Source organism: Bos taurus, chromosome 26 (genome assembly GCF_002263795.3).
Source record: "Bos taurus isolate L1 Dominette 01449 registration number 42190680 breed Hereford chromosome 26, ARS-UCD2.0, whole genome shotgun sequence".
NCBI classification, from domain to species: Eukaryota; Metazoa; Chordata; class Mammalia; order Artiodactyla; family Bovidae; genus Bos; species Bos taurus.
In genome coordinates this window covers 24967940-24992038 of record NC_037353.1, presented here as the reverse complement: position 1 = coordinate 24992038, position 24099 = coordinate 24967940, and the positions used below count along the sequence as shown (strand labels likewise).

The window sequence follows — 24099 nt, the reverse complement described above, 5'->3', positions numbered from 1 at the left end:
GACATTCGAGTAGCTGTGGCCATAAAGCAGGATGATGCCAATCCATACAGTAGCCACTCGCCATATGCGGCTTATCAAGCACTTGAAATGTGGGTTGTCTGAATTGCTATGTGCTGTAAAAATGTGAAATACATACTAAGATACTCTGAACTTAGTAGCCCCAAAACATAAAATATCACACTAATAACTTAAAACACATTTCATGTTAAAATGATATCTTGGATCAATTGGGTTGAAAGATGTATACTATTAAAATTAATTTCACCTGATTCTTTTTATCCTGTTATTGAAACTACTAGACAATTCACAGTTACAGATATGGCTTAATTACATTTTTACTGGACAGCAATGAAATAGAAAAACAATGTTGTTTTAGATCTAAAATTGCAGAAAAAAAAAACATGTTCACTTTTCACATATACCTAATCCGAATGCAAACCATCCACCTCTTTGTATAAATAATGACATGAAACTAGATGAAAAAATATGAGGTCATTTTGCTGCACAGCCGACAACTCGGAAAATCAGACCTTACGCAAATTGTTCTATAAAGCACTTAATAAAATTTTAAGGAAGTGGAAAATTTTGTATTAAGTTCTGTAATACAAAGTAGATTCATTTCCAAAAGAAGATCATAAGGTGAGAATGTAACATGGAAAACAACAGCTGGAATGATGGCATTTTGTTGCCAGTCTTCTAATGTTTCTGTTGTCCCGAGTGCTGAGTGCTGTGTTGCTCAGTCGTGTCCAACTCTTTGCGACCCCATGGACTGTAGCCGGCCAGGCTCCTCGGTCCATGGGGATTCTCCAGGCAAGAATACTGGAGTGGGTCATCATGCCCTCCTCCATGGGATCTTCCCAACCCAGGGATAAAACCCAGGTCTCCCGTATCGCAGGTGGATTCTTTACCATCTGAGCCACCAGGGAAGCTCAAAATGTAGTAAATCCAGTTGTCCCATGGATCATCACTATATGAATTCATGTTATTTCAGTGGTCCCGGGGTTACTCTCTTTTTAATGTGGTCTATTTTTGACTGGAAAGTGATGATACTAATGAAGCCCTCTTGATACTAAGACCCATGAGGTCCAGTCACAGAGAAGTACCATGGCCAGGAAAGTTACAAGTAATAAAAAGTCATTTCAGACTAACTTCACAACTTCCTTGGTATCAACTACTGCAAAGGGGACATATTATCTACATCAGTTCTTAAAATCCCCCTTCCTTCATAATCTGCAGCTATTCTCACATCCCTGACCCAACAATTCCTAGAAAAACTTCACTCATGTGCTGTCTGTTCTTCCCTCCTTCACTGAGATCATGATTATGTATCTCAAAAGCCGGGAGAAAACCAGTCAGACAAGGACAGATCCTTTCCTCCAAGTGCAGAGAAGGGGCTGACAATGAGAGGGCAAAGCAGAACCCTCTCAAGCAGGCAGAAAAGAGGAAAGGTTGTGGAAAAAAAAAAATTAAGTTTATACTTAATATCCTGTCCAAACCAGCCAAAGCTAGGCTAAGGGTCAACATAGGTGTGTGCTGTGTGCTTAGACGCTCAGTGGTGTCTGACTCTTTGCCATCCCAGGGACTGTAACCTGCCAGATTCCTCTGTCTATGGGATTCTCCAGGCGAGAATACTGGAGTGAGTTGCCATACCCTCCTCCAGGGGATCTTCTCAACCCAGGGATCAAATCCATGTCTCCCGTATTGCAGGAGGATTCTTTACCATCTCAGCCACCAGGTAGCTAAACATATTAAAAGACCACATTTTATAAAATAAAAGCAAGGCATGGTATAAAAATGTACCTTGTAGCCATCTTTTACTTAGACCTTGTAGAAATGGAAGGATTTCACAAGTCAGAGAGCATCTGCAATAGTCTGTATTAAAGAGAAATTGAGACTTCTCCAAATATGTGCCATTGGGAGACACAGTGATTTTCAGAAATGACACTAAGGGATGCTTCAGTAACAAGGAAAATTTCATAAACAAATTCAGGAAATAGAGTCTGATATACCACTATAGGCACTGGTGTTTGTGTGTGTGTGGGAGGGGGGTGCTTTGCTTTTATCCAGTTGAAATAGTATACCTGAAATTCCATAGCCAGTTTAATATGAATGTCATTACTCCAAGAGCAGGCTTTAAAATGCCCCAATTCCACGTTCCCCTCTCTGAATGCAGGCTCCTCACTTATTATTTCTCTCACTCCTTCGCTCTCTACCCTCCTGGGATATACTGTCACTCAACCTTCCTGCTCCACACTGCCCATTAGCCTCTTCCTGGCTGTATTGTCCTGCTTCCCCTACCTCTACCCAGAGTCAAATACTTGCCAATGCCCTCTGCACTCTTAATTCCCTCCTCCCCGATCTGCACACCCACCGTGCATACACCCAGTTTGACCTCTGCCCGACAGTCGGGTTTCTCAGCTCTCATGCTACCCAGTACTGCCAGAGCCCACTACAGAATGAACGTACCCAGCAGGGCCATTACTAAGTCAAGCTGTGCACGGTGACTTGCTTCCTTCCTCTGCTTAGCAATTCTCATTTTCATTCTTGTGAACACCCAGATGTCACCCCCCCCCGCCCCCCGCAGCCTCTCTGGACCCCAGGACTCCAGTTTCACCTTGGTCACACTCCCTCTCAGCAGATGACTTGATCTGAACGGACAGAGGTGTCTTAAGAGACCCCAATCTTCATCACAAGACATCAGTGTTAATAAATGTTCTCTTCCTTCCTGTCCATGACAAATGAAGAGCTGGATGGCTTCATCCTCTCTCCCAGTATGTGTGTATAAATAAATGCATGTAGAATACACCCAGGGCTTCCCTGGTGGCTCAGATGGTAAAGAATCTGCCTGCAATGCAGGAGACCCAGGTTTGATCCCTGTGTCAGGAAGATCCCCTGGAGGAGGGCATGGCAACCCACTCCAGTATCCTTGCCTGGAAAATTCCAGGGACAGAGGAGCCTGGCAGACTATAGTTCATGGGGTCGCAAAGAGTCAGACATGACTGAGCGACTAACATCACACTAAATACACCCATGCACAAAAACCACACATATTACACACACATACACACCCAGCACACACACACACACACATCATGCCTTCCTTGAATCTTCTCCTCTCCTTCTTCTGGGCTCACTCTCTGCTCTCACGGCCTGACATGCAAATGAATCTCACCCTTTCTCTCTAAAATGTTTACCAAGGATTGAAAGAGCATGTCACTCCATTACACTTGGAGATGCAAAAAAAAAGGTCAGAAGTGTTGCATGATTAATTCTGTGTTTCTAAGTTCTTTAAATCTTTTATAACAGTTTATATTAATGTTTTTAAATTTTTCATAACAGTTTATATGTATATTTTTAAAAATTTCCCCCCAATCCTTCATAACTAAATGTTTTACACAAGTAACCCAAGTCTATTTCCTCCATTCTCACATCTCTTCCCTTCTGAGCCCCTGGTGGCCAGGCTTCCAAGTCCAGCGACCTCCAGAACTGGACTCTTAAAGGCCACCAGGCTTCCAAGCCCAGTGACCTCCAGAACTGGACTCTTAAAGGGTACCAGTGGGCAACTACCTTATGGCCACATCCTTCCCTCTGTCCTACTCTTAAAAACACCAACAATGATGACCTACCCCCTCTTTAAAACTCTCTTCTCCCTTGGCCTCTACTAGATGAGCTCTGAGGTCCATTATAAAACCAGATACACTTCACTGAAATATCCTGCAAATGATCAAATGAGCTTTCCCTTTCCTTCTCCTAAAATCAAAGGAAGTGAGAGGAACTGCAGAATGGGAGCCTCTATATGCATGTACATGTGTTTGCTTATGAAACATCATCCTCTAAACTGCACACTACACACACTCACACTATCTTCTCCACTGGCTCCACTTCAGGGGAAAGAAAAAGGTGATAAGGCCACATCAGAGTGTACACAACCCTCAGCATTGCCAAGGGAACTTCTTGTCAGCTGTCCTCTACACAGCCCCCTTCCAGGGCCACAGGGCGGAGCTCTCCTTTCCTGAGCTACTTTGCTCAGCTTCCTGCCACTCCATCCTCTCCTGTGAGGAAGAGGCAAAGATAATGTCTTCCTTGAACAAGATTTTGAGAAATGAAGAGGGGTTCCATGTATGGTCAAGGCAAGATTGGACATTCTCCATGGGGACTTTCACTTTCAAAGACAAAGTCCGCATGTAGAAAACTACAATTAGATAAGCATTCTGGGTGCACATTAGCAATGAGTGAGGGTGAGCATTCAATGAGGTCATGTAGGTGGGAGAATTTTGCAAACTGTAACTTGCTGAGCAAATGTTAAATCTTCTCGCTTCATCTATCTCAGAGTTGTTGGAGACAAAATGAGACAATATATGGAAAATGGCTTTGTCAACTTGAAAAGACATTTATAAATTATATTATGCGATGTTTTGCCTCTGGGTAGATTAAGAGTCAGACTATGGCAATATTGAAGAAAATTAAAATACCTGCTAATTTCTTTTAAATCCACATTCATGGAGCAGTTTATAAACTGAGAATTCTAACTAATTTCCATCTTCTCACCTCTTTTCAAATGAATTGATTGCATAAGCTTCAAACTCTATTAACAACAGAGTCAAGTTCCTGGTGACTCTAAATTACCAGACTTTGGATTTGAGGCCTAAAAGTCAACTTCTATGCCCAGACCACAATAACAAGGCCAGCCCATTTTCTCTCATGACTATTTCCTTCATTTCAATTGCCTTGGGCATCATAACACTGTGATCCTGTTGCAGTAGCCTCCTGGCCATTCACTCTATCTTTAGCCTCTATGATTTTATAGTCCATCCTTCCTGCTGCTGCTAAGTCACTTCAGTCCTGTCCGACTCTGTGCGACCCCATAGACGGCAGCCCACCAGGCTCCCGTCCCTGGGATTCTCCAGGCAAGAGCACTGGAGTGGGTTGCCATTTCCTTCTCCAATGCATGAAAGTGAAAAGTAAAAGTGAAGTCGCTCAGTCGTGTCCGACTCCTAGCAACCCCACAGACTGCAGCCTACCAGGCCGCTCCATCCATGCGATTTTCCAGGGAAGAGTACTGGAGTGGGGTGCCACTGCCTTTTCTACAGATGCTCAAAAAATCAACAGTGTTTTTCCTATTCCAACTAATTTTTTTAATAGCTGATATCAAAAACGAAGTGGTGAGTCAAGAAATTAAAACAAATTGAATAATTATTGAAAAGGAAGAAGAAAATCATCACTTCTTAGAAGAAGACCTAAAAACCCTGGAAATTTTACTGAGAAGCTATGTAGTATGGTAAAGTGAAAGTGAAGGTGAAGTCGTGTCCGACTCTTTGCGACCCCGTGGACTATAACCTATCAGGCTCCCCCGTCCATGGGATTTTCCAGGCGAGAGTGCTGCAGTGGATTGCCATTTCCTTCTCCAGGGGATCTTCCCAACCCAGGAATCAAACCCGGGTCTCCTGCATTGCAGGCAGATGTTTTACCATCTGAGCCACCAGGGAAGCCCCTTGTAGTATGGTAGATTGGATACAAATAAGCATGCAAAAATCAACAGCTTCCCAACATGCCGGAAGTAACCAACTGGAACACACAATGGGGGAAAGATGGTAAAGAATCTGCCTGCAATGCAGGAGACCCAGGTTTGATCCCTGTATCAGGAAGATCCCCTGGAGGAGGGGAAAGATTTTTTCACCCTGGCTGCCAATGCCCACCAGAGGCACAATCAGGAAGAGTGAAAGTGGGAGGAGAGGATTACTGGAGTCTCTCATTATTCTGTGATGGTTACTATCTGCAGCCTTTTTATGACATAGAGTTTCTTTCCTATTTTGCTTTGTATTGTTTTCATCTTCTGTTTAAGATTTAAAGAGACTCGTGGTTCAAGTTTCAGCCTGGGCAGCTCTGGGTTTGGGTGGGGACATCGGGGAGATCATGGGAGAGTAAGAGCAGGATGGATGGGATGCGGCCAACAGGCCCCAGGCCACAGCCAGCTGCACCAACCTGGGAGTTGTCACTGACAGGGATGGAAAACTGAAAGCCACCTCTAACTCTTCTCCTCTCTACTGCACAGACATTCAATTGCCAAGTCCTATAAATTGATCCTTTTAAAGAGTTCATGGATTTACTCCTTTCTCCCCAGCCCTAGTCCTGTCCCTTGCCAATATCCTCAGGAATTTGGGCCCAGATTACAGTCATCTCTTAGGGGCTCCTTCAGCTGCAGTCCATAATTCATGTCCCTTTCTGTTTTTCTTTCTCATCACCTTACTGTGTCACACTCTTGACTGGTTAATATCCTACAGAATGTATGCCTGGAAGGCCAACCAATCTGGGCTAGAATACAAGGTTCATCTCTCACTCCAGACTGAATGGGTTTGAGCCCCAAGTCTTCCTCTGGTTAGCTCTGTGACCTTGATCATATTACTTGATCACTCTGAGCCTCAGTTTCCTCATTTGTAAAACTGGCCTAATGCATGTGTGATAAAAATTATTGTGAGTGTTACAAATAATACATAAAATATAGGATCCATCTAGGGATTGGACACACAATAATTCAACAGGCATTCAAAACCCATAACTTCTGCCATGAGAGTTGTGGTCATTACCACAATTAGAGTCTACAATTGCCTGCTGGAGCAAGTTTAATACCTATGCTTGTGTCTAAGACAATATAATTTGTCCCCACCCAACTTATCCAAGGCACTCCCCAACACAAAACAACCAGCTCTGGGTCCATGCTACTCAGCCCCATCTCCAGAACCCAAGCATCCTCACCCCATCCCAGAACTTTGACTCTTCATCTTCTTTCAGCCTAACATGCCCTTTTCACATGTTTCCAAATATGCCTACGTCAAGGACTCCTTCCATCACCTCCCTGCCTTGTTTCCACACTGCCTCTTTCACCCCCACCACCACCATCACACACACTTAGCTCTTACCACCCTGTGTGTCCAGCTCTGTCCTGAGCAGTTGGAATGCGTTCTCTCATTTCATCCTCACAACAGCCCTAAAAACCAAGGACTACTATTCTCGTCACTTTAGAGCTGGAGTCACTGGGGCTCTGAGAGGCTGAGTTGCTTGCCCAAGGTCACAAAGTCAGCCACTGGCAAAATCAGAACTCAAAAACTAGGTCTGAACTCTCAACTGCAACCCCAACCTTTCTCAACACATATTTTTAGGCAATGGCTGGATGAGTCACCTTAATATGTCAAAATCCAACCCAGTCACATCTTCTTTATCCTTGAGGAAGCTAGTTCCTATTACTTTCCCTGCTCTTGCCTCTTTGGCACTTACAGTGGCTTTAAGAACACACACCATACTGTATACTACTGTCCTATAGCGTGTCTGCACTGGATAATTGGGCGCTCACTTTTGTTGGGGTCTATTACAATGTGATTGTGCACAGTTGGGTATCCTTCACTAAGTGGCACCATGAAGGACACTCGCTGTTCGTAGAGACCAGTCTCATTTCTTCCCAGATATATCTCAGGAATCTTCTCCAATAGAGTACAAATTTCTTGCAGGGAAGAACCACATCTTATATTTCTTTGTGTCTCACAAACTTCTACAGATATTAGAGATACCCTCAAAACACCTTTTGGCTCATAGTTGGTCTAAGCAGGCTTGCTTAACTAGGGGGTGAGGGAGTGGGACTGCAGGTCCCTGGAGGTATGCAGGACAAAAGGAGAAAGAGGGAATGAATGATCTTCTGTTATTTTCTCAGAAGAGAGAGCACAGCTGGGTCCCTAAACACACTGAGGAAAGTGTTTCCAGTTGTCAGAAGCCTGAAGCAAACTGGGTTTGATGACGTCAATATAATGCTTATTATACTACATATTTGGCATCAATTCCAGAGAAGACTGTGAGTCAGGAACTCAGAAAAAGTCTCCTGGGCATATAGGCAGCTCCTGGCCTGTCTCTTCTACATTAAATACACTCAGGGTATGGAATACACATTTTTAAATGCATGAAACATGAGCCAGACTTGACACCCATCTATCAGAGCTGCTTTAAGGATAATAAAATCAGTGCTGCCATAATAAGGAGGGGGAACTTGATGACCCACTGGAGATTTCTTCCAACCTAAATGATTCTATAAATTCCCCTAAAATCATAAAAAAGCAGATTAAGGATTCATGTAGGCATTTGGACTATAAATACAAATTAATTTCTGCTCCAGTTGCAGTTTTTTTCCTCATCTTTGCAAGAAGCACCTCTATCTCTGAGATATTTCTGGGTGAAACACCAATATAACAGCTAAAGATAGATAGGACTCCCCCAGGTTCTCACTGGTGACTATTTTCTTCTAATTTCACAAATAAATCTGCATCTTGAAATGCACTGAATTGAATCTTGCTGCTGTCCAGAAACATTTATCACTGGAAATCTGTTTTGTTTGGGGAGTAAGATGTAATTATATACAGATTCAATAAGAACTTAAATGTTCCATTGAGAAATTCTTTATTGAAAATGTTTTGTTTTAACTCTAAGTAATCTGTTTCCATTTTCAGTTACTAGCCATATTACTGCAATCCTTTTTGAATTTTTTAAAAATATTTCCTTATCAGAGCTCAATAACTAGAAATCAAAAGAAAACTATAAACATTTTTAAAAGATTAACTTATCAATTTATATGTTTTTGGTTCACATACTTGCTCTTATTCAATACGAAGTTAGAGACCAAAATAGAAATGAACAAATGGATTACAGATAATGTTTCCAAATGCATAGGGATAAATGCACATCCCTGAGGAAACGTGCTCCATTATGACATCACAGATGTTTCTCCTATAAAAAGAACTATGTCCTGCAGCAAACTATAATTTCCCAAATAAAGGGAATAAAAGATTAAAGAAAAGAAAAACATGTCAGCAATGGATTTCTCAAACCCAAGGATAGCAACCAGATGCCAAGCATATTAAAATACCATATCTGACAAAGGATTTAAAAAAAGAAATCTTGTACCACTTGAATGCTTAAATACAAAGTATTTCCCCTTTAGATATACCAAAGAAAGGAGACTGTGGTATATTGTTTCAAGAATGGCTGCGTGTCTCATGATCTTAGTCCTCTCCCACATTTATCTGGCCTTGGTCTTGTGACTAGCTCTGGTCAATGGAGCACCAGCAAGCATAACATAAATGGAGGCTCAAAAAGCACCTGCATGTTGGGGCTTGTATTTTCTTGCTGCTCTTGGTAATCTGGAAATTGATACCAGTTTATTCAAGAGAATAAACCTGGACTAGCCTAGTGGACACATGCGGTCTGTCACTCCATCACTCTAGCCAGCTGCCAGCACCATACATGTGAATTATGCCATCTAAGTTAACCAGCTCCTAGCAACCTGCCAGCTGACTCTAGAAACACAAGTGAGTCCTGGCAAGCCAAACAGAAGAACTGGCTGGCTGAGCTCAGCCTAAATTGCCAACTGAAGAAATCAAAATCTAATAAATGACTTTGTTTTATTTCCCAAAGTGAGTGTGCCTATGAAATATTGAGTTATATTAAGCCATTTATAAGCTAGTAGTTTGGAAATCCTTCTAAAATCTACATCCCATGTACAATCTATGATATTTAGCAAGTATCACTCATTCACTGCAAGCATGAGGCTATGTACTTGATGATAAAAATGGCCTTGATTAATCTATACAAAAACTTAATATGAAAGGTATTATTATAACCTACATTTTACAAATCAAGAACTGAGGCTTAGAAAGTAAGTTGGTTGGGGTTACGTGGTATTATGAGTAAGCCTGGCCTAACACATTTTATTTGCTCAAGAGTCAGAGCTCTTAATCACTATGCTTTTCTGTCTGATATCACCTATACCATATGCTGTGAAAGGCTTTCTTGTCCATTGGGCTGGAGAATTGTCGGGGCTGTGATATTCTCTTGAATCTTAAGTGATCAGACAGAGCAGACACAATGAAGCCTAGCCACCCAATTGAAGATACAGTGAGATGGATGGTGAACATGGTGGGTCTTGCTCTGGCCTGCTGACCTCTGACACAGAAACTGGAAGAGCAAAAGAGCTTCAGCAGAGGGGCAGGAGCTATCTAACATATGACAACCTGGCCCATCAGCAACAAGGGGCCCAAGTCTCAGGCTATGACCAATAAGATGATTAATGCCCCCCTTTCCAGTCTTAGGGGGATGAGTGTGAGGAGGAAAAGGAGTCTTGGCAGGAGTTAGAGAAATGGGTGGGAAGTTGGGCAGAAGCCCCTTTCTTCTCGTGGGTGTAGAAGGTATTCCCATGAGGAGAGAGAAGAGCCTCAGTATGTACCACAGACTTACTGTCTGTCCGTTCTTTGCTAATGAAATCTCTGGAATCAGGCTTGCTTTGCTCTGGATTTCTGACACTTTTTAAAATGCCTCAACCCTAACTCAATACTAAAATGAAACAGGGGTGAGGAGAAAGAAGTTGATCAAGTCAGCCCCTTTCGAAAACTACTTGTTTCAAACCACATAACATGAACAAAACCCTTCCTAACCCAATCAAAGGTCTAGCCCACCAGTCAGCTGTGTATTTCCTTAGGCTGGCTGAAATCACAAGTGTTTAAGGTACTTATGGTTGAAGGTATAAACTGGTTTTTAACCTCCATCTGCCTAATGGAGTCTACCAGAGCCAATCTCTTTTTAAGAAACTCTTAAAGCTTGCAGGACTCTAATGCTAGAGGAAGTTATTGCTGGCACATTTATAGAGAACTAGTGAGAGGGAATATGAAAAGGGCTTCGATAATTGGGAACATTAAGTATACCTAGGCGAGTGTGAAGAGACACAGGCTGAGAAACTTATTTACCTTAAATGAAGCTGAACACAATTTTCAGAAAAGACCAAAACATCTGCATATTAAAATCCTGCTCCCATAAAGGAGACCAATGGGTCCTAGACAAGCAGCACGATTGCCCTATCCCTGAGGGCTGCCAATAATGGCAGAGGCATTTTCTGAGGACCCATAAAGCTCTCTGAACTTTAGTTTCTTGACCTGTTAAATGGGGTCATTACAAAGTTTAAGAGATAGAGAAGTAGTTTCTGATTTTAGATTTCTTGGATCTGAATAAGTCCCCTCCCCAGATCTTGAAAGCATCATTTTGCATCTTCTTTTGCTAAGTTTTGACATGAAAAAGAGAAAGACTAATAGGTAATGTAGTGTCTGCTCTGTGTCTGGGATTGTTCTAAATGTTTTACATATATGAACATAATCTCCCCAGCAATGCTGTGAGATGCGCATGACTATCCCCACTGAACAAATGCAGAAACTGAATTAGTGTTTCTGAGCTGGTGGCAGGCTTGCGGGTAAAGAATTTGCCTGCAAGGCAGGAGACACAGGAGACACAGGCTTGATCCCTGGATCAGGAAGATGCCCTGGAGGAGGAAATGGCAACCCACTCCAGTATTCTTGCCTGAAAAATCCCATAGACAGAGGAACCTGGTGGGCTACAGTCCAAAAGAGTCACAAAGAGTAGGACACAACTGAGCAACTAAGCACCCTGGCACGAGCTGGTGGCACCGCCAAGATTCAAACTCCAGTCGTCCAGCTCCAGGACCCACGTGCTCGACAACCAGGGAACTGTCAGGAGCTCTTACTAGTCATTTCATAAAGGAAAGGAATGCACAAAAATAAATACAAATGCTATCATTTCAAAAAATAACATCTTACATCTCCAAAGGCAAGAAAGAAGGACATGGGAAAACAGAGGTCCCCAAAACTGAAAAATAAAACTGACTTTATGCTAGACATTATGCTTGACATAAGCAGAGACATTACTCGGTTAACAAAGGTTAGTCAAAGCTATGATTTTTCCAGTAGTCATGTGTGGATGTGAGAGTTGGACTACAAAGAAAGCTGAGCACTGAAGAATTAATACTTTTGAACTGTGGTGTAGGAGAAGGCTCTTGAGAGTCACTTGGACAGCGAGGCAATCCAACCAGTCCATCCTAAAGGAAATCAGTCCTGAATATTCATTGGAAGGACTGATGCTGAAGCTGAAGGTCTAATACTTCGGCCACCTGGTATGAAGAACTGACTCTTTGGAAAAGATCCGATGCTGGGAAAGGTTGAAGGCAGGAGGAGAAGGGGATGACAAAGGATGAGATGGTTGGATGGCATCAATGACTCGATGGACATGAGTTTGATTAGGCTCCGGGAGTTGGTGATGGACAGGGAGGCCTGGCGTGCTGCAGTCCATGGGGTCGCAAAGAGTCAGACACAACTGAGCAACAGAACTGAACTGCACTCATTGCATTACAGACCAAAGAATGTTTGGAAACATATAGATTTTCCCAATCCTCAGAGGAACATTTGGGAATGACTGAGACAGATATATGGAAGGCACTCTGATAATGTGCCCACCAGACACTAATGGTTGCTGTGGTGCTCTGAATGGTTTCTGTGGTGCCACCCTCTCCAAGCGCTCGCACTGAGGCTGTCTCAGACAAACCAAGTGGACAGAGGTATATGGGGCCCGGCAGGCCACCCACATGGATGTGTGCACAGCATTAGCCTCCTGTGTTCTGCACAGTCTATCTCCGATTGCTCCTTCCGTGCTCCCTGACGTGGAGCAGCATGTGCCAGACAGCAGGAATTCCCTGGGAAGTTCCAGGAAGAGGTGCCGGGGAAGCAGCAGCCCCCCAGGAGCGCACTGGAAAAGAAGCCCCTGCCACCATTCCCAACATGTTAGATATTCTCTGGTGAGGATGGGAGGCTCTGCAGAAGGTATCTCTCCCTCACTTTATTTATCTTCCCTTTGATGTTAAACCAGAGCAGAAGCCTGCAGATGGGCTTCTAGTCCGTAGCTTCAGCTCACACTGTGCCTTTCGGTGCATCGGTCTCTCTAGGCCGGGAGTACCTTCAACAATTTCAGCCCTGTTTGGGAAGAGTGCTCACTTAGCTATCCACTAACAGAGTGGGCAAGAATCATGGCTGGTGTCTGTCACACCACCAGCGACTGGGACATGATGTCAGAATTCACCTTCCACATCTTAAGGCAGTTCATTAATAATTGAACGATTCCTTTGGAATTGGGGAGAGGGAGCAGTCACAGAAATGGGATGGTTAGTGGCTTTAGGAGGAGGTGTCATAGAACAGTGTTGAGAGGCTCAGTTCTGGATTCCAGTGATGGAAGTTTCTAGGAGGAGGCAGGAAATCCTTACCGTCAAGGGCTGGAGAGTAACTGCTGCGGACTTTGTGGGCCATATAGTCTGTGTCACAACTACTCTGCTCTGCTGTGGTGGCATAAAGGGAGTTGCGGACAAGAGATGAGTGGATGAGCGTGGCTATGTGTCAAGAGAGCTGGATTTGTGGACACTGAAATTTTAATTTCGTATCATTTTTACATGTCACACAATAATCCAACAGGCATTCCACCCAATATTGCCGGGGCAACCTTCAACCAGTGAGGGACGGGAGAGAATGGACGGCCCCAGCCTCTCTTCCTCTGATGGGACGGTTCTGCAGCAGTTCCAGTGAGACTCCTCAGAGGAACACCAGTGTCACCAGAACGTGGATGTCCACAGCGGTGACCAGCTCTCTCGCTCCTGCACTGGCTCTTCCCTCCCTCATGCTCTGCTCCCTCCCTCCCGCTTCCTGGGACCACCTCCCAAACCACCAGAACCCTAGCCCTCATCTCGGTCTCTGATTAGGGGAGCCCAAACTGTGACCTCCGGCCACTCTAGAGCCTTGTTCAGAGTCGCACTGAGTCCTGTGCAGAATCACATGACTTGTCACACTGCCCTGTGGTTACAGAACCAGGAGGGCTGTCAAGGCCAGGACTACATCTGTCTCACCAGGGCCCTGGCATGTTAGCTGAGCAGATGCCTGCCATCCATCTGCTGCCCATGCATCGAGAGGGGCAGGAAGCAGCCCTTGGCTTCTTCGATTCAGAAAACACTTTTCTGTTTCAGAAAAGCTTGTAAAATGAAATTAAGGTAGAGTCATTAGCAGCAGGGGAAACGACATCTTAAGAAGACATTTTCTGTTAAGCCCACCTACAGCTGCCCCCACAAAACACACCCTGCCTACTCTGTCTCTGGGCTTACCTCCTCCGAGGAGTCCAGCCTCACTCACTCCTGACCGCCCATCACTGCACAACCCGTAGCCTCCCCCATCTCCTCCCTCCCCGGCTCCTCTTTCCCTTGATTCTCACGCTGTGTACTTCCATCAAGAAATCATAACAACGGACTAGATCAAAGAAATTGAAATAAGTAAAGCTGATCATGCTGCTGGTGCTCCTTTAAATCTCTTTCTCCCCCAGGCCTTGAAGCTAGAGGCTGCAAACTGCCTCCTATGGGTCAAGGGTAGTTGGTTAATATATTTCTGGGAGGCCTGGGTGATGTTCTTAGAGTTGCCAATATTTTAAACTCAGTATAGTGAACATGAAAATCCATATATCTAACTATTCTTGAAAAAAAATTAAAGATTTGATGAGTTGGGCCTAAAATCAGCTGGGGTGAGGTTAGCTGCTTCCTGGAGAGGGGACCCAAAGCCCCCTGTGCGCTGTAGTCCCCACCACTCCCTTCTGACTCTAATTCTCAGGCCTCTTGTCAGTTGCCACTTATGATCATGATACACAAAGTTCACCTTGCTCTTTCTTGTTACCTGTCTGGCCCTGAAGGTGAGGGTATCTGAGCTAAACACTTGGACAAAATGAGTCCCAGCTGCTATACATGTTCCTTGTGTTTCTAAGTGCCTCTGGCAAGGGATCAGAGCCTCCTACTCCAATGCTAGCAGGACTTAGGCCTGGAAGTCCTTCTTGGAATCCCTTCTTGATGTGATGATGATGATGATGTAATGATACCCCAGTAACAGACAGCAGTTACTCAAGGCACATATGCCTGCCTAATCCTGCAGATGCTTTAAAAAAAAAAAAAAAAGAAAGAAATCATTACTACCGAGGGATTTGGAGATGAGAAACAAATGGAGCAAAAACAGAAAGGAGAGGGCAGCAGAAGGCCTATCTCAGCAAGGCCTGCATTGCCCTCACTTCCTTGAATGGGGGAAGGTAGCCTGGTGGGAAAAGAAAAAACAAGCCTTCCCATCCATGCTTTAGATTCCAGTTCTGGCAAGAATACAGACTTCTGTACTTACAGATGCTGTAAAGCCAAGTTCAAGAACCATGTCCATGTTCACCCTGAACAAAGGGAGAAATCTGAGCGCACCGCATGAATTAGCCTGCCTCAGCACGCAAAAACAGTTCTCATCAAGTTTATTGATTCATAAACCACAGTATATCCCAGGCTCCTGCAAAGTTAGAAGTTAATAACAAAAATGCAAAGGCAACAGGAAGAATAATTCCCGTAACCTCTCGTAGCTCAAAGACAGAACGCAAATGACCGCGCCACACACTACTTACTAAAGAACCACCATTCTGGCAGTGTCTAATCAGTCACTAAACAAATATTTGTGCGGGATGAAATAATCATTACAACAGATGCAGGAACTGCTTTGCAGAGCTTATGGTCAAGCATGAAAGTCATTAAGCACACAGTTACAATTATCTCATTAGTTACAAGTGTGACAGTGGTAAGAAAGCAAAGTACCAAGAAACCCAACCTAGAGATCGAAGAGGGACTCCTGAGGAATGAGCATTCAAGCTCAGCGCTGGGCCTCCCAGGCGGCACCAGTGGTAAAGAACTTGCCTGCCAGTGCAGGAGACATGAGACGTGGGTTTGATCCCTGGGCCGGGATGATCCCCTGGAGGAGGGCATCACAACCCATTCCATGGCAACCCACTCCAGTATTCTCGCCTCGAGAATCCCATGGATAGAGGAGCCTGGAAGACTATGGTCTACAGGGTTACAAAGAGTCAGACATGACTGAAGCGACTTAGCACACACACACACATGCTAAAAGGTGGATAGGAGTTGCCCAGGCAGAGGCTGTCCATCTTCACTGAGCACCTATTATGTTCCTGGTACTATATCAGACACTGGGGTTAGAAAGATGAATTAACAAGTGCCTTTCCTCAAAGAACTCACAGTCTATTGGGGGCAAATAGACTTCCTTTATGTCTGCTGCCAGGACATGATAGGGGCTCTTCAGCACCCTGGAACAGATTAAAGTCATTTAAAAAATGTTCTGATACTCAGAAGAATTCAACCAAAAATCTTCCTAATTGCAAAATGTTCTGTTGTGTATTCAGAGAACCTCTCTAATAATTTAATAAAACAGAATAAATTGAGAAACTGTCAAACCCTGTGGAGCACCTGGGGTTTCACCAAGATAACAAGGCTTGTTTTCTGCAGATGCTCAAGCTCTGGAAGTAAATTCACAGCAGTCCCAGGGCAGCCCAACCATCCAAAAAAAAAAAAAAGGTGAAATGAGGAACTGGACAGAGGGGCGTGAGGCAGGCTATTAAACTTTGGAGACCTGGAAAAAATGCTTTTTGGTTAATAATATTAATAATCATCACTATAATGATAACGGTAACTAAACACTCTGATCACCCTGTATGAGTATTTACACTCAGTTCTGTGGGTGGGTCTCAGTTTGTGGATGAGAAAACTAGGGATTAGAATAAATGAGAAGTTTCTGTTTATGGCATTATGGCATACTAAATAATGCAAAAACTGAAGTCTACAAAGCATTAGACTTGCTCAAAAAAACAACACATCCTTTCAATCACAAAATGGCAGTTGCAAGTAGCTTGATCGTCAAGTGTCAAAATCAAAGCATGAACTGCACATTAAAACAGTAAATAGATACTTCAGCTCTCCCGTGGGGGGCTGACTGGGACACGTGGCCAGACTTAGTGAGCAAGGGGCTTGGATTTGAATGGCCATAAGAGGATAAACGATGAGGCGCTGAGCCTGCATGAAGTGGGCAGTTCCACTCCACGGAGACTCCTCCACTTAAACTTAGGGACTTAAAAGAGTTACACCTTCAGTGAAAAGAGACAACAGAAAGAAATTCATCCCCTAGGACAGGAAGACCACAATGAAATCTAACTCTCTCTCCCAGGTTATGGGTGGGAAAAAATGGCTACCCTAAGAATTTGTATCCATGGGTCTTCAATCATAAGAGTTCAGAGTTCTGATATATATTAACTGGGTTACCCAAAGTGAGAATCTAATACAAAAAATTATCCCAAGTAAGTGATATTTCCTCAGGCACCTGACAGAAACAAATGAAAGGATACCCCCTTAACCTGGACCATTCCCAAGTTCTATAAATAAAGTCTTTCCGAAAATGAGTTCATAATCCAAAAGCCAACACAAAAGGAAAAAGTCCACCATGAACACCATGAATGAAAGTCAGCAGTCACAGCAAACAATAGGTAAGAAAATCCCATGGACAGAGGAGCCTGGCAGGCTACAGTCCATAAGATCACAAAGAGTCGGACATGACCGAAGTGACATGACATGCATGCAGCTTAAAGGCATACATTGGAAATTTAAATTTGTACTTCTAATTACCATAGAAGAAATAGTAGATGTTTTAAATAGTGGATGTTTTCTGACATCCACAGAAACTGGGGATATTTTAAGACTTACTCTCAAAGGAGAAACTATTTAGGACTGAATGAAAATGAAAATGCCACTTTTCAAAACCTGTGGGAAGAAACTAAAGTTTTTAAAGGACATTTTGCAGCTGTCAATGCTTATTTATAGTAGAAACATAGGCTGAACATTAACGAGCTGAGCGCCAACCTTAACAAGGTAGAAAAACAACAGAATGAATCCAAAGTACGTAGATGGAAGTTAAAAAGTTAGAGCAGTCAATGAAGTATGAAACAAGCTTCCAATAGAGAGGTCTGGCAAAACACAAAATTTGGTTCCTTTTGGCCGGGTAATGAAGTGACAGGAAGCATGGGCGCTGGAGCTGATGGCCTTGACTGAGTCCCTCCTCTTTCACTTACCAGCTACCTGGCCTCAGTCATGTGACTTTTGGCTGGCACTGGTGGAGCCACAGGACAAACCCTGGATCATGGACCCTGGTGCCCATGCACTAACTCATTATCCTTACAATAGCACCTCTGAGTCGTGTATTCAGATGGGAGTATCCTCCTCCCATAATGAAACTGGGCATTAGTATCTCCATTTAATCCATCCTAAAGGAAATCAACCCTGAATATTCATTGGAAGGACTGTTGCTGAAGCTGAAGCTCCAATAATTTGGCTGCCTGATGGGAAGAACCGTAAGGACATTTGTAAGGACTCTGATGCTGGGATACATTAAAGGCAAAAGGAGAAGAGGGTGGCAGAGGATGAGATGGCTGAATAGCCTCACTGACTCAATGGACATGAATTTGAGCAGTAGCGGAGGACAGAGGAGCCTGGCATGATGCAGCCCATGGGGTCAGACACAGCTTAGCAATTGAACCACAACAACAAACAAATGGAGAAGCCACAATTGGGGGAATATAAGTAATTCTCCTCAAGTCATGAAATAGAAACTGTTAGAACTGATCCAAGACCAGATTTTTCGGACTCCAGAGTCTATCCTCTTAACTACCTGTGCTCGTCTGTAAAAGATCCCTGTTGGCCACTCACTGTGCACTCAGCTTCAGGGAAAATGTCTCTTCTAATGCAAAATGTAAAATAAGAGGGCCAAGTACCCATTGCTCATATAGAGAAGCTCCTACTTTTAGTAATGATAACCCAGTGGTTAAGATTATGAAGTTTGGAATGATAAATAATAACTGGCAATTTTTATGTCAAGCATAATGTTAAACTCAATCCTCTTTCAACATCCCTTCTATTTTTTTACATCTTGCCAATTTTATTCCATTGATCCTCCATCTCCACATCCACATGTCTCCCATCGCTTCTCCCTTTCCTTCATTTCTTTATTGGAAAATTCCAGAATAAACTCCAGACTACATATCATTTCATTTGTAAATACTTCAGTACATCTCTCATATGAAAAAGGCTTTTTTTTTTAAACATAACCATAATACTCTTATTATACCTCATATCATCAACACTAATTTCTTAATATCATCCAACACATATCCCACATTCAGATTTTATTGACTGCAGAGAAAACAATGAGGAGAGACCCACACCTTGTGTGAGGCCAGCCTATGGAGGGCCCCGGGGAAGGAGGGAGCTACTGTGGCTGCTATGTGGTGAATGGTGACCCAGGACACTGAAGTGCAACCCTTTCCCCACATGGGGGCTGGATGAGAGTGATGAAACCTGAGGGGATGACTGAGGGCAGGTAAAGTGAAGGGAGATAAATGAATTCTGTTGACACAATTACGTTCTAGGTTCTGTGCTGCCCACAGAGTGAAGCCAAGGTCTTTCTCGCATTGGATTACTCGGTTTTGCAGGGAGCTATTGAAGTTCAATGGTTAAACTCCTGGGAACAAGTAGCCTTATATCCCAGAATTATCTACCAAGTGCTGCTTAATTTTATTACAGGGGAGAACCACAGACTTCCCCCATATTGGGCTGCCCTCAGGAATCAGAGATAGGGGCTGGGAGCAAAGTTAGGGAGCTTTCCTCTCACTTCTGGGGAGTCAGGACCAGGAGCATTGCTGTGAGTGCACAAGACAGGGCAAGGCACAATGTCAGGGAGGGGGTTCCTGAGCCATCAGTCTTTCTATGTGTGATTTAACTCAGTAAAAGTTTATTTCTCGTTCCTACAAAGTCCATTATAGGGTTGGGGTCTCTCCAGAACAGGTTTCCCTCCCCAGTATAAGGGGCTTGACATTCCAGATTGTTCTGATCTTGTGGCTCCTCTCTCTGTATGTGCTTAGGAGGCAGGAAAAGATAGCACTAGAGTCCTGTATCAACAAATAAATGCTTCAGCTAGGAGGTGAGATACCTGCTCACAACCCTCTGCTCAAAATTATTAATATCTCAGGATCCTGTCTAACCACAACAAGCAAAATGTCTAACCACTCCCTTCTTATTCTTCACTGGGATACAAGCTCCATGATGATGTGCATTTTGTCTCCTTGTCCAGTACAATATCCTTAGATAGAAGAGTACCTGGGCATGTTATTAAATTGAATGAAGGAATGTAATGCCAGCAAGAAACACACCCTTATATCTTGGGAGAAGAGACAGAGTCCCAGGGGTGTAAGGCTGAGGGTGTTGGGTAAGATCTATGCACACCGGAGCTGCAGAGCTGGCTGCGCTTAAGGAATACTACTACCGTTCATCTTAAGAAAGAAAATGAAATCCTGCTGAGAGCGCCAGACCAACACCTCAGGTGGCTTTACACCATAAAACACTGAAGCCGAGGCAAAAGCAACTGAGCAAACCACCACCACGAGCGCTCAGGTCCCGGAAGGAGCTGCAGTGACCACAAATGCATCTCTGAGCCATCAGTCTTACACACCCTTAATGTCCCAATAGCATCCTTTTTTCAGGTTCTCGTATTATCCCATAATACAGATCAAGAACTTCAGGTGCACAGAAGTTAATTCCACACAGCTACAGATTTGCAGAAGCAGGATTACAAGCCAGGCCACTTCACACCAGAGCTTGTATTCTTTATCCATAATCAAACTCCTGGGGTCCAACTTTCTCGTTCACTGACTGGGAATGACAAACCCCACCATCTCCCCAGAACTGTGCAGAGGAAGGGAGGATGAGGGGATAAAGCCACCAGCACAGTATCTGGCACAATGATGATAATGGTGATCGTAGTGACAACTGGTACTTGCAAAGATACAGATACACAAAGATGTTACCACTGTTGATTGCTTCAGAATAACTTACTACATAAAATCTTCAAAAAGATACCTTTTCTTCCATTTCGCTCTCACAAACCTTCAAGAGGACATTTGTGCTCTATGTGAAGGCTAGTTTTCAAAATCAAAGTCATGGCATTTCACATTATATGAAGATATGAAGAAAAGCGTTTAAAAGAATCTAACAAAACTACAGAGAAGTTGGGGGGAGGGGAGAGCACATTACTCAATGCAGTAGATGTAGCTTTGAACTTAATTTTCTAGAATTCTTGAAATATTAGTGATGGCAGCATAAAAGACCAATTAATCAGGTTGTTTGTTCTCTGTGTGTGAGTCCCTGTTGCCATCTACAGTTAAAAATGGGGCATGCAACACTGCCAACTGTCTAGCTCTAAAAACACAGTACTGGAGATGATGGTGCTAAGGAAATAGGCTTGTTTGATGAGCACAGAAAACAGAAATGGTACCTGGAGGAGCAGCTCTTTTTCGACCACCTCTTCCGTCTTGCTGATGAGACGCTTCTGCAGTGTATGTATTTTCTGTATCAGCTCAAAGGTACTGGGGTCACTGGCCTATTCAAGGGGAAAAAAATAAAGCAGCTGAGATTATCAGGTTCAGAGCACTGAGGTCCCTACAGAATTACTGTTCTATTAAAATCTATTGCAAAGTTACAGACCCAATACAGACAAGAATCAGAAACAAGGCAAACAAAACGAAATGCACTGCACGACAGATGAGACAGTCATCAAAACAGACTGACGTTTGGCTAGTGTCGTCTCTGTTGTCCCGAGTGAGCCTGCAAGCGGAAAGTTAGTATGTTTATTCCACCAGGGGAAATAATAACAGCAGCAGTGATGGCAGCTCCTGGGCCTAATACCTGATTCTTTGCAACATCTGAACACTATGTTAAGTGCTTTTCACACATTATCAAATTTTAGTCACTTGACAGTCCTGTCAGACAGTATTACTCTCCCCTTTTACAGAAAAGGCAACTGAGGCTCGGAGGAGGTCATTTACCCATGCTGATAGAGGTCAGAGCTGGACTCAAGCCCAGATACACCTGGTTCTAAAGCCCGGGCTTCTTAATTACTATGCTCTGAGGTTTTCCCTACCATCATTTGTTTACACTGGAATGAGACAGGGTTCCCTAACTCATTCGGTCTCAGGGTTCTCCTTTCATAATTATCAACAAGAAGATTCATTACAACCTACGATGGGGCAAGTTCCCAGAATGTGGAAGTCTGCTAATTATTAGCAGCAGGACACGACCATGGCACTTAGCTTTCAAAAGACATTATCAATCTGTAAAGCTCTGATGCACCTTCAATAATTATCTGTGTACAATTCAAACAAGATCTACTGTTATACATTGATAATTTGTCCTCTAGACATTGAGCCAAAGGTTCACTTTCAACTACTGACATTTGGAATTAATCTAGCAGCTAAATATTTTCAACTGCCTCCCAGAGTCTCTGTTTTCCAATTTTTTTTAATATAAATTGACATGGAATTGGAAACTTTAAAAGATTTGCTCGAAAACACATGGAATAAACTGATGTGACAGTAAATGAATTTACAGTTTTCATCTCTCTTCCCCAGACACATTCATGTTATTTTTAGTTTAGTAAACTACCCCACTCTTGGCATTTGAAGAGGAATAAATGAGGGTCCAAAAGGCAGGAGATATTCCACTGACTATGACTTTGCTTAAGAAATACTAAGAAGTGCCAAGTGATATCCATATTTTGGAAATAGATTTGGCATACACATTCACTTGGCAAGACTGGACACTTAAAATTCAGGCCTTGTGTTTACATAACAATTTATAATGCATTATCCTTAACGCTTTCTTCATTTAAAGGAAAAATAAAAATGAAAAACAAAAACCTACTTGGCTGATTTTCTCCTTTTCCTTGCTCCTTCTTATATCACATACGCCTATTCTCCCAACACTCCAACTGTTAACTTAGTCAAAGCCCCTTCTTGTACTCACATTACTGGGTACTACTAGAGATGAGCATCTTTTTATTGAATAAGCAGAGCTTCTCTATTACTGTTATCTGCTGGTGGAAATGAATCTCAGGAGGTCATAAAATAAAATAAGAAGTTTATTATCCATCATCTTCCAAAGGGACTTTGGCTGTGTCCCCAGATCCTAAAAGAAGGAGTCTGACGAACACAATTCTAGTTCTTTGAAAAGAGGGCAAGTTTAAAAGTCGCGCTTCCTTTTGGGAAATAAAAGGATGCAAAGGCTTTTAAAAACAAAACCCATCTGGAACAATCTAATTTACATTTGATCCAGTCTTTCGCGTTTTGGGTGACAATGGCACAGATTAAATAAAACTGCCTGTTACTGCGCTTTAGGTAAGAAGACAAGTAGGGTAGAGAGCGATTTGGGAGGAAGGCTCTCCCAAGTGTTACCTCAAGCTTCCTCCATCTGTGCACGTTCATGGGGTTCTCCAGTTCCTCCTCCAGGGCTCGGCATCTCGTCCTCTCCTTCAGGAACTCTCTTTGCGTGTGAAAAAGCTCCTGCCTAAATAAGTCAAACTTTCTTTAGCAAACAAATTCTCTGCCCAGTATTTGAGTATCCTTTCTTTACATGGTTTCGTGCATGCTACATCTTACAGACAAAGATGGATTAGGGAGACTTCTGGAACACTGAGACCAGCCTCCTAAGGCAAGACACAGGTGATACCAATTCTTGCAGAAGGCAAACTTCAGCTTTAGCTTTAGGAGGGAAAAAAAGTACCAGGAACTGATTCTTGATACCCAGGGAATTTTAGAAGTGTATGAAAAGAACCGGGAAAGGGTAAATCATGAGGATTTTAATATATTGTTCCATGTTTCTAAATGTCTTCTACAGTAGCAGCGAGAGAACAAGCTATGTTCTATCATGAGGTACGGCCCTGCAATGCAAGCAACTGAGGCTCAGGTGAAACCTGACATCCATTAAGACAGTGTATCACCACCCTGGCAACATACTGGACTCACCTGGGGAACTATGACAACATGCCTTTACCTGGACCAACCCCCAAAGGAGTTCTGCTTTACCTGGTCTAGCACGAGGCTTGGGTTTCATAGATTTTTAAAGTTCTGCTGGTAATTCTATTGGAGAAGGAAATGGCAACCCACTCCAATGTTCTTGCCTGGAGAATCCCAGGGACAGGGGAGCCTGGTGGGCTGCCATCTATAGGGTCTCAAAGAGTCGGACATGACTGAAGCGACTTAGCAGCAGCAGCAGCAGCTGGTAATTCTAATGTGCAGCCAGTACTGAAAAATACTGAATTAGGAGTGATCATTTGTCTCATGTTCCACAACTACACAGGTGACTGAAAAAGTCCCGAAGAACTAGCTCTGGCTCAAATACACTTCTCAAATCTCTAGTTAACAGGTGACCATAGTCTACAACCATCCACCGGCTGCCAGTCTATTGAACAAGAAGTTTTGTTGGGAGGCAGAGCAGAGGCAAGCACTCAG

At 43.3% G+C, this 24099-nt stretch overlaps 1 protein-coding gene across 1 annotated transcript in view; it reads right to left on the bottom strand.

Annotated features, from left to right (window-relative positions):
* Positions 1-24099, bottom strand: part of CFAP58 (cilia and flagella associated protein 58) — a 110189-nt gene that overhangs the window by 30080 nt on the left and 56010 nt on the right. Inside the window, exons 14-15 of the mRNA XM_002698500.6 lie at positions 23044-23155; positions 21090-21194 (exon numbers count right to left, since the gene is read on the bottom strand). Of these exons, the coding sequence (XP_002698546.2) occupies positions 21090-21194; positions 23044-23155 (217 nt within the window). The remainder of the gene's footprint in view (positions 1-21089; positions 21195-23043; positions 23156-24099) is intronic.